Here is a 15,023-nt window from a genome sequence, read left to right on the forward strand (position 1 = left end):
GTGGTATAATATAATAAATATAAACGTCTAACTATTCCAGCGATATACCATCATAACATTAACAAGTATTTTTTTCTTACAGAAACCACGTAGTTTAGAAGGGGCACGCATTAGTTGTTTTGTCTGTATTTTAGTTCTGCCGTCCTATGATAGTGGAAAATTCTCCGTATTTGAATGAGAAAAATCCCTTTTCCACTTTTGTTAGCTAGAGATAAAAATAACTGAATGTACACACGAGTTCATTCATGTCTTATATTTCATCCATGCACACGAGAAACAGTGACACGTGTTATAATACATATCAATAACTCTGCAGCACTTCCTGTGGTGCCTTCAATTATTGTACTCGCGCGTGTACACTGAGAATAAAAACTGACTGCACAAAGATGTATGTCCGGTCTCGATATCAACAATTAGCCATATCGACAGTTTTGATAAATTTTACGAAACCACTGATTTTGATCACCACGTCCCACTATGTGGTAACTTTCGATAGGATCTCCAGCCTCTCATACTTTTGTAACCCGTATGTCATGACGCTGTCATATTCAAATTGCTTTCTGTCGTGTTGAAAGTTGACATATAAGACTTATGAGGTCACGTTCTCATTTTTTAAATCATTTCAAAGTTTCTTCACATTCAATAAAAATACCACTCAAATTGTAAAAAGTTATATTTTTGAGCGAAAATAGTGGTAAGAAGTAATAATAAAAATGAAAGAAAAAGTCGTTTAGGTCACGTGATTGATGTCAAGATTACAGTTACTCGGCAGCGAAACTATTGAGTCACTTATTCTGACGTCAACAGTCCATCCGGCCAGTCTAATTTTCGTTCGACGAATTCGCATCGAGTTAAGGGGAGCAAGTAGTTGACAGTTTGGCAGAAGTACTGATACCGCCATGACTACAGAATCTCGTTTTCACGTCTCGTTGCAGAATTCACCACCTGATCATTTAGATTGGGACTTTGAGACGATGGCCGAAATTGTGGACCGCGAGATGAATACGCAGACGAAATCAGACAAGTGGCGGGTTTATTCTCAGTACGGCGTCCCACCAGGTAGGGTTCAACTGAGCTTTAATTTCTTGGTAGATTCCATTGCGTCATCATATTCACAACACTGAGCATAGTCAAACTCAGAGTCTGCATCATCTGCAGTGCTAACCCGCCCGCTCTATGTAACAACAATTTTCTGTTAAAAAATGAAATTTCAACTCATTATATCAACAACCATTTTGGAAGTGAATCTCCCTTCTTCTTGGTTGTCTCATCACGATTATCAAGACTGTACATACTCCGATGGTCTCTGGTCACGTGTCAATCAGTCTTGCACAAATATTCTGATTTTAAATACAGCTGATTAATATAGCCGTCCAATGCTCAAGAATGGTGATATTAATATTGTGCATGCAGTTTCTTTGTAAACACACTGCGTGTTTCCGAGTGTGCATCAGTCAGTCAGTCAGTCAGTCAGTCAGTCAATCACTCAATCAATCAATCAATCAATCAATCAATCAATCAATCAATCAATCAATCAATCAATCAATCAATCAATCAATCAATCAATCAATCAATCAATTCATTGTTGCATAGACATTCAAGTAAAGTTCTCTTCTTGTCGCAATTAGCTCTGTTGTCTCAAGAAACAGAGCGAATACATATATATTTGTGTTATTTGTATTAATTTTTCTAAAAACATGGCATTGTTTTGTTTTGCAAGGAAATGACGTATCAAAAGGAGCTAGACACTCGACACATATTATTATGAAACTAGTTTTTCGTTTGTCAAATCAGAAAGCTATAGCTATGTTACGCATATGCGTAGGCAGTGGACGATACAAATTTATCAATAGTCAAAGCTAATATTTTAGAAATTCTGTGCATCCAACGAAATCTAGTTTTCAACACGAATGCTGGATGAGACCTTACTTCGTTTTGTTTTTTGTCAGCCGTAAGTAATAATGCTATCATAAAGTGTTGTCGTTGTCAGTAACATTATTAAAGTCCATTGCAACTGAAACAGTGTCTTCGGCCTCTGGCTCGGCGAAAATCTTACGAAAGTGACATTGCTACATTGCTTTGCCTGGTGTAACAAATTTCTTAGCATTGCTGATTTACTAGTTTGGGTAAACAAACACCATGCTTACTAGCATTGCTGCCTTGACAGGGTTCATTACTAAGACTGCTAGATTTCATCGTCTGGCTAAATACTAACATTTCTTCATTTAATTCCTGTGATTATATTTACTTTGGCAGTTAGTTATATTGTAACAGTGAATGATTTGAATGATTTGCAATAATGCTACTTCACTTGATGAAAATGTAACAATGTAAGAAAGATTTTGTCGAGACAGACGATAAAATGTGGCAATATTAGGAATTTTGAAGAGCCAGACGATAAAATGTGACAATATTAGTAAGATTTTTGTAGAGCCAGACGATAAAACGTGGCACTGTTAGTAAGATTTTTGTTGAGCCAGACGATAAAATGTGGTGACGTTAACGTTACACCCAATTTCACACTACCGTTCAGCTTTTCTGTTTGATACAACCACACAGAAAACCAATAAGAAACTGGACATGCTACACTTTAAGATAGCAAGATTGAATGAGTACAATTTCTGGCTACATTTTGTCTAAGTGAGTGAACTACACATGCCACCATACAAACATCATATGAACACCTCATGGGACATTTTAGGCGCTCTTCATCTGGTGTACTATTTGATACGAAGAAAAACATTGGCGCCCGAATGTCTGCATAGAGTTGCAATACATTTAAATGGTTTATTTCATTTAGACTAAATGTACCAAAAAATGCGATCTTGCTATTGAAGTGTGGCCTATGCAGTTTCTTGTTGGTTTCTATGTGGTTGCATCTGAAAAGCTGAACGTAGTTGTGAAATTCATTGTATTTCTGTTCAGACAATTAAATTTAGTAGTAGATTTATTGTGAAGCGGACAATAATCAACGTTCTGTTCAGGGGGAATGACAAAAAGTCAAACCATATTTATAACACACAACATAGCGGAAATATACCATGTTTTCTTTATTTCACCAGACGCAATGATGTCATTCTTTAATTTTTGAAACGTGAGATCATCCTTTAGTGCTTACACCAAATACAAATGACAAATTCTCTGTCAATTCTTGGAAAAAGTGGTGGACGTTTCCTCTTCAAATCAAGTTGCAAAATGACGTTCAAGAATGGGTTGCTTGACACAAGAGGGCGTTGTTCAAGTTGACGAGTGAATTGTACCGGTATAAGAGTACTGTCACAGATAGGTTGTAACCTGATCAGCTATAAATAAGGACAATGCGTAATAAATCAAATCATTACGGAACAAGGAACATTTTGATTAAACTTACATTTAGAAACCTTGTTCTAAGTGATTCCCAAACAATGCTTCCAGTAAACGTATAACAAAGATGGTACATATTCAATGTTAATACATCTTTTTGGTGGCATTAAAATAGTTTTCTGACATTAGGGGAGAACCATTTGATATCTGGGGGGGGGGGGGGGAGTGGGTATGGCAGCAAATTTTTCCCCATCACTGTGATAACAATTTTTTTCTATTGTCACTCGGGCATCAAATTATTTTTTCCATATGCAGAAGCAATGTAAACAGTTTTTCCTCGGTTACCAATTTTGCAGTACATCGCAACATTTTTTTTACTTCTGTCTGTTGGAACATTTGTTTTTCTCAAACCATTACGGGATCAAAACTTTTTCTCCTTCACCTGCCGACAATTTTTCCCCAAAATCCCCCCCCCCCCCGAAATCAAATGGTTCTCCCCTCAAGACTGGCTTTAAATGTGCCAAAAGTCATCACCTCCTTATAACATTATCAAACTGACACACATTGATACAAAACAATATATAGCAGATGCCGCTGGTGTGGACCTGCACCACAGGCACCAGCTATTTTTTTTTATCAATATGTCAGTTTGAATGTGTGATAAGAAGAAGACTTTCAGCACCATCAAAACTAATTTCAATTGTCCACTACTGATTTTTCTTTATAACTTTAATTGTATACATGGAAATCTTACATCCCATAATACATGTATACATGTACATCAAATTTGACGTCACATTTCGCATGTCTTTTAACACATGCAACTGTTTTTTCTGATAAATGTTCCAATTTAAAAACTTTCATATATATGTATATATATCGCGCATCACATCCGGGTACCAGTTCTTCTGCGAGTTCGAATTCAATCACTTGAATTTCCGTTAAAATTTAGTCGTCCGAAGATCGCATTCAAGCGTGAAACTCTGAGTAACGGCTCCGTACCATAACTTGTGTATTTTGTATATATATATATATATATATATATATATATATATATATATATATATATATATATATATATATATATATATATATATATATATATATATACTTTTGTTTCGTCGTTATTGTTGTTGTTGTTGTTGTTGTTGTTGTTGTTGTTGTTTACATTACTGTATTCACTGATGATACAGTTGTGTAATAAAGTTATTATAAAGTTATTATTATTAAAGTGTTGATTTTAAATTTCCGGAACACTTATAATGCAGGAAACAAAAACACAGAATTGTAAGTAAATTAAAGTAATCTGTGACAACCAAATCACAATGATGTGTTCGCACTTTGGATTGTTCCAAATCGTAAGGTTACACATTGAGAAATCGAGTTCATCCAAACATATACATCTTAATACATGCCTGGTGTTCACATGCCTGGTGTTCACTGTCTACAGATCCCCATACGTGGAGCATTGAAGAAACAGCATCGTGGTTTCTATGGCTCAGCGACTCATGTTCACTTCGGAATACATTCAGTAGTGAGGTGCTTCGATGTGGAGTAGACGGACCAAGACTATGTATGATGACAAAACAAGACTTCCATAATGTATTTTATGAGTGTGGTGATAACCCGGATGTAGCATTCCACCATTTACAGTGTTGGAAAACAGGTAAGGTTTACTTGAATGTAATGCTTTGTTTTCGAGTACAGAGTCTGTAACTTTATGGTACGACGTTGTTTTGCTTCGTGTATTGAAATGCATTATATCACTACAACCACAGTGGACCCGCGCTAACGCACGATTTCGACCAAATCCCGGATGTCACCTTGACATGTACTAGGATATGTTCAATCACGTGGAATGGTAACTGATGGAGCTCACATCAGGGGTCCAGATGTGACGTGAGTTATTTCGGTACCAAAAATTAAAATGACACATTACAGTCTCGGTTACCAAGCCTATTGTACTCCATCACGTGATCACGCTTTTCTAAATGCCAATTTGCTCCTCAAAAGCGTTTGGTTCTTGTATAAATATATGTTTTGTACATTGCCATTAGTCGAGGTTAGGCCTAAGTTAATTACAGACTTTACGACATTAGACTTTTTTGTGTTATACAGTGTTGTAGTCAGTCATCCCCTTACAGAGACATCATGGTGCCACCATGGATGGTGTCTACATAAGTCTGTCATATAACTGCAACATTGTTTCATTGCATTGATGATCATTCAAGGTTAACAGACACAACAATGTCAACATCAGAAAACATTTGATGTTATCTCTGAAAACGAACATGAGGCATCACTCAAACCTATGTCGCCACCAAATAAACTACCTGAGTCAGTGAGTGTTACACTGTAACATTCTGTCTCGACATATGTGTTACACATAGTGAATTTCACAATACCGTTCAGCTTTTCTGTTTGATACAATCACGGCAAAACAAATAAGAAACTGAACATGCTACACTTTAAGATAGCAAGATTTAATGTTTGTGTACACTTTCTTGCTACATTTTCTCTAAGTGAAATGAACTACACGTGCCACCATACAGACATCAATGAACACTACAAAAGACTTCATCGGGTGTTTGATACTAAGAAAAACATCGGCGCCCAAATGTCTGCATGGAGTTGCAATACATTGAAACGGTTTATTTCATTTAGACTATATGTAGCAAAAATCCGATCTTGCTACTCAAGTATGGCTTATGCAGTTTCTTTTTTGTTTCTGTGTGATTGTATCAAACAGAAAAGCTGCACAGTATTGTGAAATCCACTGTATTTGCAATGACGCTTCCAGTAAGCGACAGAGTCAAAAGTGGCGACAGGTGATTGTTATGATATATCGTAGGCTGTACACAAAACTGTGATCTCGAGTGGTTAACGGGACACCTATAGAGATAGCCCTTGTTAACGTTTACGATTCAATAACGAAATGTGTTTATTCAAACTTCTATATGTTGTGCCATTCTCAACATAAGTTTGACGTGTACACGCTTACGTGCATGTAGTATCTCGCCATCGTGAATAATTGCTTGGGTCATCATAGCCATGCGAGTCCGACTGTAAAATTCCAACTAAGATTTTCAGTGACTTGTGTTTGTTAAATACCTCAGAATATTTTATCTGTGTAAGGCATAAGTGATGCAAAAGTCATAATTGAAGTATTTTGAATTATAGATGCCACATGGTTTTAACAATTCAACTAAAGGCTTATTAATCCTTTTTACGGAAGATCAATTTCCTAATAATAGTTTGAGTTTTAAAGAGAGATAGACGTGGTGATAATATTACAATAGAAGACAAGAAGGGAACTGAGAAAGAAAAAAAAAAACATCTTCCAGTAAAAATATACAAATAAATGTATTGCTTTCGGAAATTTTGTAATTGAATTTTTGAAGATAAGAAACATAAAGTTAAGAAAATACTCTTAAATGACGTCATTAAAAAATATGACATAAAGATGATATTTCCCAATATTTTTCTTCGCTCAGCCAAGAAAGATTAATAGGCAATGGGTCGTGTCGTTCAAGCCACAGACGAGTAGTGATAAAACCATGATGGTATAAGTACTATCACACCAGAGTGACTATATAGTTTCAATAGGGAACTTGCAAACCCGCAAACTTGTAACCACAAACAATCAATTCATAGTTACCCTGACCATTGTGTGAGGTTTATTTTATCGGTAGCTCCAGATTGGGTATTACGGTAACCACGGACAACACTTCAGATTGCAAAGTGGGGTGGAAATATCTCTTCATAATAGGGAACTTGCAAACCTGCCATGTTGAATGTTGCATCATGGGAAATGTGATAATAAATACTAATCAAATAGTGTTACATTGTTTTCAACCACAAATGATCAATTCATAGTTGCCCTGACCATTGTGGGAGGTTTATTCTATCGGTAGCTCCTGATTAGACATTACGATAACCACAGATAATCCCATAGTCCTTTGCATCTGAGCATGCTCAGTCAGGATTGCAAGTTCCCTATTGTGCAGTACGATGATTTAGTACATCTCATACATAAGGGTTTTTTGTTACAAATCAAAGAAAGCAAAATACAGACACTGATAGTGAACAAACATACAACATGATACATTTTATCTCACTTTGAACAAAAATTAACATCACTGTCAGATGAAACAAGGAATTTTCAAACACAAAACTAACTGTATCTATGTGTTCACAACTGAGAACATCGTGCTACCGTCTTGTTCGGTAGTATTTTTGGCTACGTGAAGAAAAATGTTTGAGATTAAAATAATTACACTGACAAAAGCATGATTTGGGAAAAATTAAAAGGATAAGGGCGATTTTAAACTTGAAGACATGTGCTGTCGTGACATTGAATGATCGTGATGTAATCCTGTATTTTCTTTTCGAATGCCTACAACTTGGCTTGCGAATAGTATAAATTTCGTTGCGTTCTTTGTTCTTTTGTCAGTGCCACCGTTTACACCTAGTGACGATCCCGATCCAGAATTACTGAAGTGTGCTATTCAGAAATTATCAACATCTCGATTTCCCAGAATTCATCTAGATTGTGATGAAAATCGTATTAACCAGGTAGGTACTCATTACAAGCACTTACTTGATCTTATAAAGGCCAGGGATTCTATCTCAGGTCCTCGCCTTTTTTAAGTATTATGTTGTCAGCGAAGCCACAAGGCTTACCACAGACCACTATAGTGGTCTGAACGCTTACATGCGATTATGACCTGTACCATTATGACCTGGACCACTTTGCTAAAAGAACACTTTGCTAAAAAAAAAATTGGTTAAGGTTACCCGACCCCGCCTAGTTTTTCATCCCGACCCTAAACGGTTTTTTTTTATGTATTCGAGAAAAAAATGGCGAAAATCGTGAAGTCTCGCAAGAAATAATGGATGCGGAAACTGACATGAGCTTAAAAGACAATATAAAACTGTTCTTCCAATCTGTAATGGCTGTACATCTGATGAGAAGAAACCTTTGGCAATAACATAGAGTCCATATGGAAAACAACGGAAAACATAACCAGGATTGATGCAATATTGCTAATGAAATTAGAAACCAGCAATTATCTATTCATGTCGTGTTTTATAGGAGTCCGTGGTTTGAACTCGGAAGTCAAAGCGAACTAGTTCTCCTATCAAAGTACAAATATAGACTTATTAAATGGACAATGCATTATTTTATTATTTAATAGCCTAGTTTTACTTTCTGTCTCTATAATACCACAATCTTCGTAGGGGATAAGTCGTTAGGTCAACGCTCGCTCAGAGATAGATTTAGATTAATATTGTAAAGTTAAAGTTTAGGTTTCCAGGACAAGGTACTCATAGGACATTGCATGAATGTTTTAATTTTAAAGATTTGATGGCAGTTTTCAAAAAGTAAAGACAAATTTAATACTTAAGAAGCATTGAAACTTACAAGCCAACGAAAGTATGCCACCACACAATACATACATACATACATACATACATACATACATACATACATACATACATACACATACATACATACATACATACATACATACATACCTACCTACCTACCTACCTACATACATACATACATACATACATACATACATTGTACATACATACATACATACATACATACATACATACATACATACATACATACATACGTACATACACACATGCATTGAATGAGGTTGGAAAACTAATTACTTATTCACCATTATTTGTTAGAAAGATATGCGATCAACAAAGTACATTATAAACTAAGAAATTATACAATAGTGGGCTTATGATTATTTGCCGAATTTGCATATCCAAATTTACATATCAAAATGTACATACCATATGTATGCATAGATAATATTCAACGTTCTATAACGTCACCTGAAATGTGTGCACTTTATAATCGATTTAAGCATTTACTTCTTTACTTCTGCTTCCTCTATGTAGGTATTTCCCAAAGCAGTCACAGACTTGGATCGTCATCAAAGATATTACCAGCACATATATCCAGGTGACAACAGTACTTATATCAACGGAAGCTCGGACTGTTTCTATGACAACACGTACTGTATGGAAGATATAAAACCATTCACAATGGCCCATCAACTTGACATTCCTCTAGACTCGACTCAAGTTCCCAGAATCAAGATGGAGGCGGATTATGAACCCGAAGAGTTGGTGGAATCTGAATCTGATTTCTCGGACGATCATGGAGAAACTGTCGATAATTTGATGTCACCAGCGTCGCCAATGGCTCTACATGAAGTACCCCTGAAGAGGAGGGGCCGTCCCCCGAAACCCCGGACATTCCAACCGAAGAAACGTGAGTTGTATTATTCTCAGAGCCTATCAGTGACTTGTTTTTTTGTGTGTGAATGGGTGGAAACAGAAAATGTTCTCTGTTGTTAGAAAATAACGTATCGGTGTGTTAGAGCTAACCTCTGTTATAGCGAGCAGGTACTTATGTAATGGTAATGGACTATCATAAGTCATGGTGGATTATGGAGACATTTTCTGAACTCATAGCAGATATTTGGTTTACAAATATATAGTATGATTGGAAGGATCTATCATTAGCTGTTCTGATTGATGTTTAGAGTACGATGTATTATTGCTAGACATCTCTTTAGGAACATGAAGAAATACTAATTAGTTAAATACATTCTTCTATATTGAAACAGAAATTTGAAATATATTTTCAAATATGTGTAAATTTATAACATGTCACGCTAAGAACAAACGAATTATATTATTGTGGATCTCTTCAAAAGTCTACATTTTCGATTTAAGTGTAAAATCATTATGTTGTGCAGGGTGAACCATGAATGTATTATGTTGAGGTCCACTGATTACCTTATAATTACAACATGGTACAATTTTTTGTAATTACAGAGAAGAAACGACATCCTATTTTGTGGAAGTTCCTCCTTGATAGTCTGAATGACCCTGCGATGTCAGAATGTTTGACCTGGGTCAACAAGGAAGACGGTTTATTTCGTTTTGTGTCCAACAATAAAGAAGACATTGCTCGGAAATGGGGCGAGAGCAAGGGCAACCGGAAGTTAATGACGTATCAAAAGATGGCGCGTGCACTTAGGGATTATGGGAAAAAGGGCATCATCCGGAAACATCGACGACGACTTCACTACATATTCTTCCCAAAGTACATTTCAATGGACGAAAACAGTAACTTTTCAGAACTGACATAGAATATTTCAAGCGTAAAGAGTTGATTGGGAATAAACATTGCCCTTTTAAGAAAAAAATATATCTATATCAGGAAAGCACACAGTATATTTTGTTGAAATGAGTCGACGCAGCAGACTACACATATGAGAACAAAAGTTGCGAACGATATGAGCACGAATCCTGAACAAGGAATTCCACTGGACCAAATCAAATAGTCTCGGTATATTATTAACCAGGATATCTACATTTTTATCGTTTAATGTTCATCAAGATATGAACAATTTTTAACAGCAGAACACATAAATGCTTTTCAAAATATCAAAATACAGGACGTCTGTTTCTTTGTACGTTTAAGTTTCCTTTCCACATGTTCTGTATATCAGCTGTATGTATCAGACTTCAGTTTCATCCGCCTGTCGTTCTTATCACCATGGATATGCTTTACATTTAAGATGAGAATATCAGCGCACCTGTCTCAATCTCTACCTTATAGAGGAAACATTCCAAATAGGCAAGGTGACCGAGAAATGTTTAAATGGCACATGCTGAGTTTATAAGCTGTTTATTCAAGAGAAAATACTTAATAAAACCTCGAATCAATTGAACTATACTTAATATAATACTAATGTCTATGCATGCCTTCTATGGCATTACAGTCAATTGTCGTCTGCCACTGCTTTCAGCTGTTAATTGTATAGTATGGATTTCCTCGACATTTTGTATACGTATACGGACTCACTGGATCGTTTATGCTGTCTTAATGCCAAATAAGTTTTGTCAATTTTAGAGATGGTTAAATATGCTTCAGTAATTAGAGTACTGCGAGTATGTGGGTGCAATATTTACCCCAAACACATATAAACTCAGCTTGTGCATCTTTAATGTTATATGATTGAATGTACAATGTATATGCAAATGAAATATCGACAAGTGGATATATATAGTTTGCAGCATAACAAACGAATGCTATTATATAAGTACGTAATATTTTTATAGCCAAAAATTAGTCTTCAGCAATAAAATATATTTGGGTATTAAAAAAAATGTCGACGTTATGGTATTACTGTTCTTGTCGAACGAATTAAGATAAACTGCGAAGTTCAATAAACACATTACTACAACGCTTTTACTGCAGAACAAACCACATCAAGTCGTGAGTTGAATAGCTGGTAAACGATAGCTTAATACCACCTTTATAACGTACAGTCCGTTTCATGTTAGCGTTCACTGCCTCTGCTTCATACAACCGTGCAGAAACCAATGAGAAACTGCACATGCTAGACTTTAAGATCGCAAGATTGAATGAGTACATTTTCTTGCTACATTTTGTTTAAATGAAATGAACTAATATTCCACCATATGCAGACACCCCAACTGCTTCAGACTGCAAAGATAATCCAAACACAGATTCACAAACGTATCTTTACAAATTCCAATATTTAGGAAATCTAAAATCATAATACACCCTAAATCCTGCGAATGTTTGTGTGAATAAAGTGATATGGAATATAATATGTAAATGAAGCACAATACAATAATACAATAAAATTTTGGCTTTGCATAATGGCACCATGACGCGAACGTTGCGTCTCCTTTTTCGAGTAAATAAATTCTCTCCTGTCGTTCCGCCCTCACCGGCCTCCTCTCTCCCGACGTGAGTGGATGTGTGATGGCGCCCCGTCACGGCGTACCCTACAGACTACTTTTTATGGTAATAGCGATATCACAACTGGGATAAATTTGTCTAAAATAAACCAAGATAATCCTGTTTGGGTCACTGTCTGATTATTTTAAAAGCTATATAGGTGTAAACGAAGTACAACCATAGAAAAGAACTATTTAACACCCCCCCCCCATCCGACGTGAGATGTGTACGGCGCTGTTATATGTGTTACACTGCAGCTGTTAATTGATGCTATGATACATAAGAAGCATTGTGTAATTAAAAGTGTGTCTCTTTTCAGTGTTTGCTTGTTTGTTTGTTTGTTTGTTTGTTTGTTTGTTTGTTTGTATGTATGTAAGTATGTATGTATGTATGTATGTATGTATGTATGTATGTATGTATGTATGTATGTGTGTGTGTGTGTCTGTCTGTGTGTGTGTGTGTGTGTGTGTGTTGAAATTGTCACTGTCTGGCGAAAACGTTTCTAAATGCTGTTAGCACTTTAAGTTACTTAATGCTAGGTACTTCTGATCTGAAATGGCACTTACTTCAAAACTACATTACGGAAACTGTAGACAAGTTTCTTTTACACTTTAGTATTTTCGAAAATCCCATTTCGCTGGAGGAAGTAACAGAGGCTGTCACATGTACGTATACCTCCTCAAGTATGATTTGTGAGAAATCGGGGTTTGGCCTTAAGCAATAGTTGTGTCATCGATTACACCATTCATACCTGTCTTGATTACAAAATATTAAGTTACGTAATATTTATTTTATATGTCTGATACATTTTTTTGTAAAGCTCTTCCCTCATTGTTATTTTCGGTATTATTATTAGTATAGATCTCACTTTGCCAAGATTTGCCAATGAGTCACACCTTAGCTTGCCAATGAGTCACGCCGTGCCAGGTCTCATCACTTTGCCAAGACTTGCCAATGAGTCACGTCTTAGTTTGCCAATGAGTCACGCCGTGCCAGGTATCTGACAGTTTGTGTTAATATAATGCATTGATGGCATAACACATTACATGTAACCTTGAGCAATATCATCTGTGCTACGTACAACGAACTTCTTACGTTGTTTGGAGATTATGATCATTACGGTTGCACCCAGCTTTTCCAAATAGTATGTCACAGTTACCCGGGCCTTCTAGTTTTGGGGACAAAATAAAAATCATTATTTATTCTTACATTTCGCCATCACATATTTATGAAAAGACGTATGTACAAGTTGAACACAAATATTGATCATACGACACACAAGCCAGGTTGAACGTGCTTGAAACAAAATACACGTTTTTTATATCCTGGTTGTTCTATTGTTACAAAGTATATAACTGTATCATAAACACAGTAATTGTATCTAGGTTACCCGACCGTGTGAGGTCTAATTGATTAATGAGATAGTAATACGAGCTAGACCATGTTATTACTTGTAATTAAGTGAATGTTGCAAGTGTCACTACAAGTGATAAATCACAACTTTTAATGAATTCAGCCTTAGTAGGAAAGGGTATTTTCAAAATAGATTATCTCTGAAATAAATTAACTGTAGTTCATAAACACTTCCTATATAAGGAAAAGAATTGAAGTTTACTGTAAACATGTTATTTACTAACCATATTTGTATTACGGAATGAAGATTTAGATTTGAATAAAATGTGAATGTTGGGTGTATGCTAATAAGCTACTTTACAGGGAGAGATCTTGTGGGGCAGCGAGGAGAGCAACACGTCTTTAACTTACGGTAACTGATCTGCGTCGTAGTAGGAATACTACGGAGAACTAATTGTTTCGATCTAGTCTGGACTGCTGTAAGTGAAGGAAAACGAATCCAAAGCTCTCGTATTGTTGGTTCAAGCATACACCTTCTTCACCAAAAAGTAATATAATTTTGTGTGCTTGTGAGTTTTTCCCCTGAATACGTGTCCTGAGATTCTGGTACCTCTTAACTGTGTGCGTCTGAAGTTACAACTTGAATTTGGTCAATAACTATCAACACCAAAGACAAGTCTGTAGCACTATATCACGACGTGTCTACTTCATTGGTTCTACGGCGACGAAAGCAGCAGTCAAACATTCCAATATTTATACAAACGCCCTCCCAGGTTGTATTGACCTAGCTAGTTATGTATGATTTATTTATTTAACCTTTGACCTTTGACTTGTTATTTTGTATCTATTTATTTAGCACTCTGTATTTTTTCTTTAAGTTCACGTTTAAGTGACTTATAAGTCCATTTGGCTAGGAGGTTTTAATATTCACTTTCTTGGGAGATTGTACTAAAGATATGTAATTTAACACTTCATGTCACTGTAGTAAAAAAATACTAATTATTACTAGCTAATAGATTAGTATGAAATATTCACCCATAAAAATCATTGTTCAGTTCCCGTTCTTGGATGCATTCAAATGCAACCAATACCACTACGATATCCCTCTACGGTTTCCCAAGTTTTTATATAATATTGAGGATGGTGTATTATTTTCTTCAAAATGGACAACTCAAACATCACGCAGTAGAAATGTTAGACAATATTACAGTTATTCAGGAGTCGTGTCATGACGAATGCACTGATTTGTTGTTGTACTTGTGATAAAATTTACCGGTATCTATAGTGTAAAAAACTTTTTTTTTTGATTTCCACTTGTATGGAGAATACACTTATTCGTAGCACCATTATTCGATAGTTCGTATCCGCGGATTCCCTGGTATAATTCCAGGCAAAGTTACGCATCCCTGTGCTCCGGCCAGTCAAAATGACCAACCGTTGTTGCTGGCGACTGTAACTATCGTCACTCTATCTACTTTTAAAATTCGATGAGTAATGCATATATCACGTGATCGACAATGGTGACCTACAGACTTAAATGTAAAGGTGGAGT

At 35.9% G+C, this 15,023-nt stretch overlaps 1 protein-coding gene across 1 annotated transcript; it reads left to right on the plus strand.

Annotated features, from left to right (window-relative positions):
* The first annotated feature begins 805 nt into the window (after positions 1-805).
* LOC144448262 (transcriptional regulator Erg-like) lies at positions 806-12,346 on the plus strand. Its single transcript, XM_078138442.1, has 5 exons — positions 806-1,059; positions 4,754-4,969; positions 7,757-7,878; positions 9,232-9,607; positions 10,177-12,346. Exons 1-5 carry the CDS (start codon positions 900-902, stop codon positions 10,491-10,493), a joined length of 1,191 nt encoding a protein of 396 aa, XP_077994568.1. The 5' UTR covers positions 806-899; the 3' UTR covers positions 10,494-12,346.
* The last annotated feature ends 2,677 nt before the right edge of the window (positions 12,347-15,023 follow it).

The sequence above is a fragment of the Glandiceps talaboti genome, chromosome 17 (assembly GCF_964340395.1).
Source record: "Glandiceps talaboti chromosome 17, keGlaTala1.1, whole genome shotgun sequence".
Lineage (NCBI taxonomy): Eukaryota > Metazoa > Hemichordata > Enteropneusta > Spengelidae > Glandiceps > Glandiceps talaboti.

Coding starts and splice junctions, on each gene's coding strand:
- LOC144448262 (XM_078138442.1), top strand. CDS start 900: ATGACTACAGAATCTCGTTTTCACGTCTCGTTGCAGAATTCACCACCT. Junction 1,060..4,753: donor TCAGTACGGCGTCCCACCAG/GTAGGGTTCAAC, acceptor CACTGTCTACAG/ATCCCCATACGTGGAGCATT. Junction 4,970..7,756: donor TTTACAGTGTTGGAAAACAG/GTAAGGTTTACT, acceptor TTCTTTTGTCAG/TGCCACCGTTTACACCTAGT.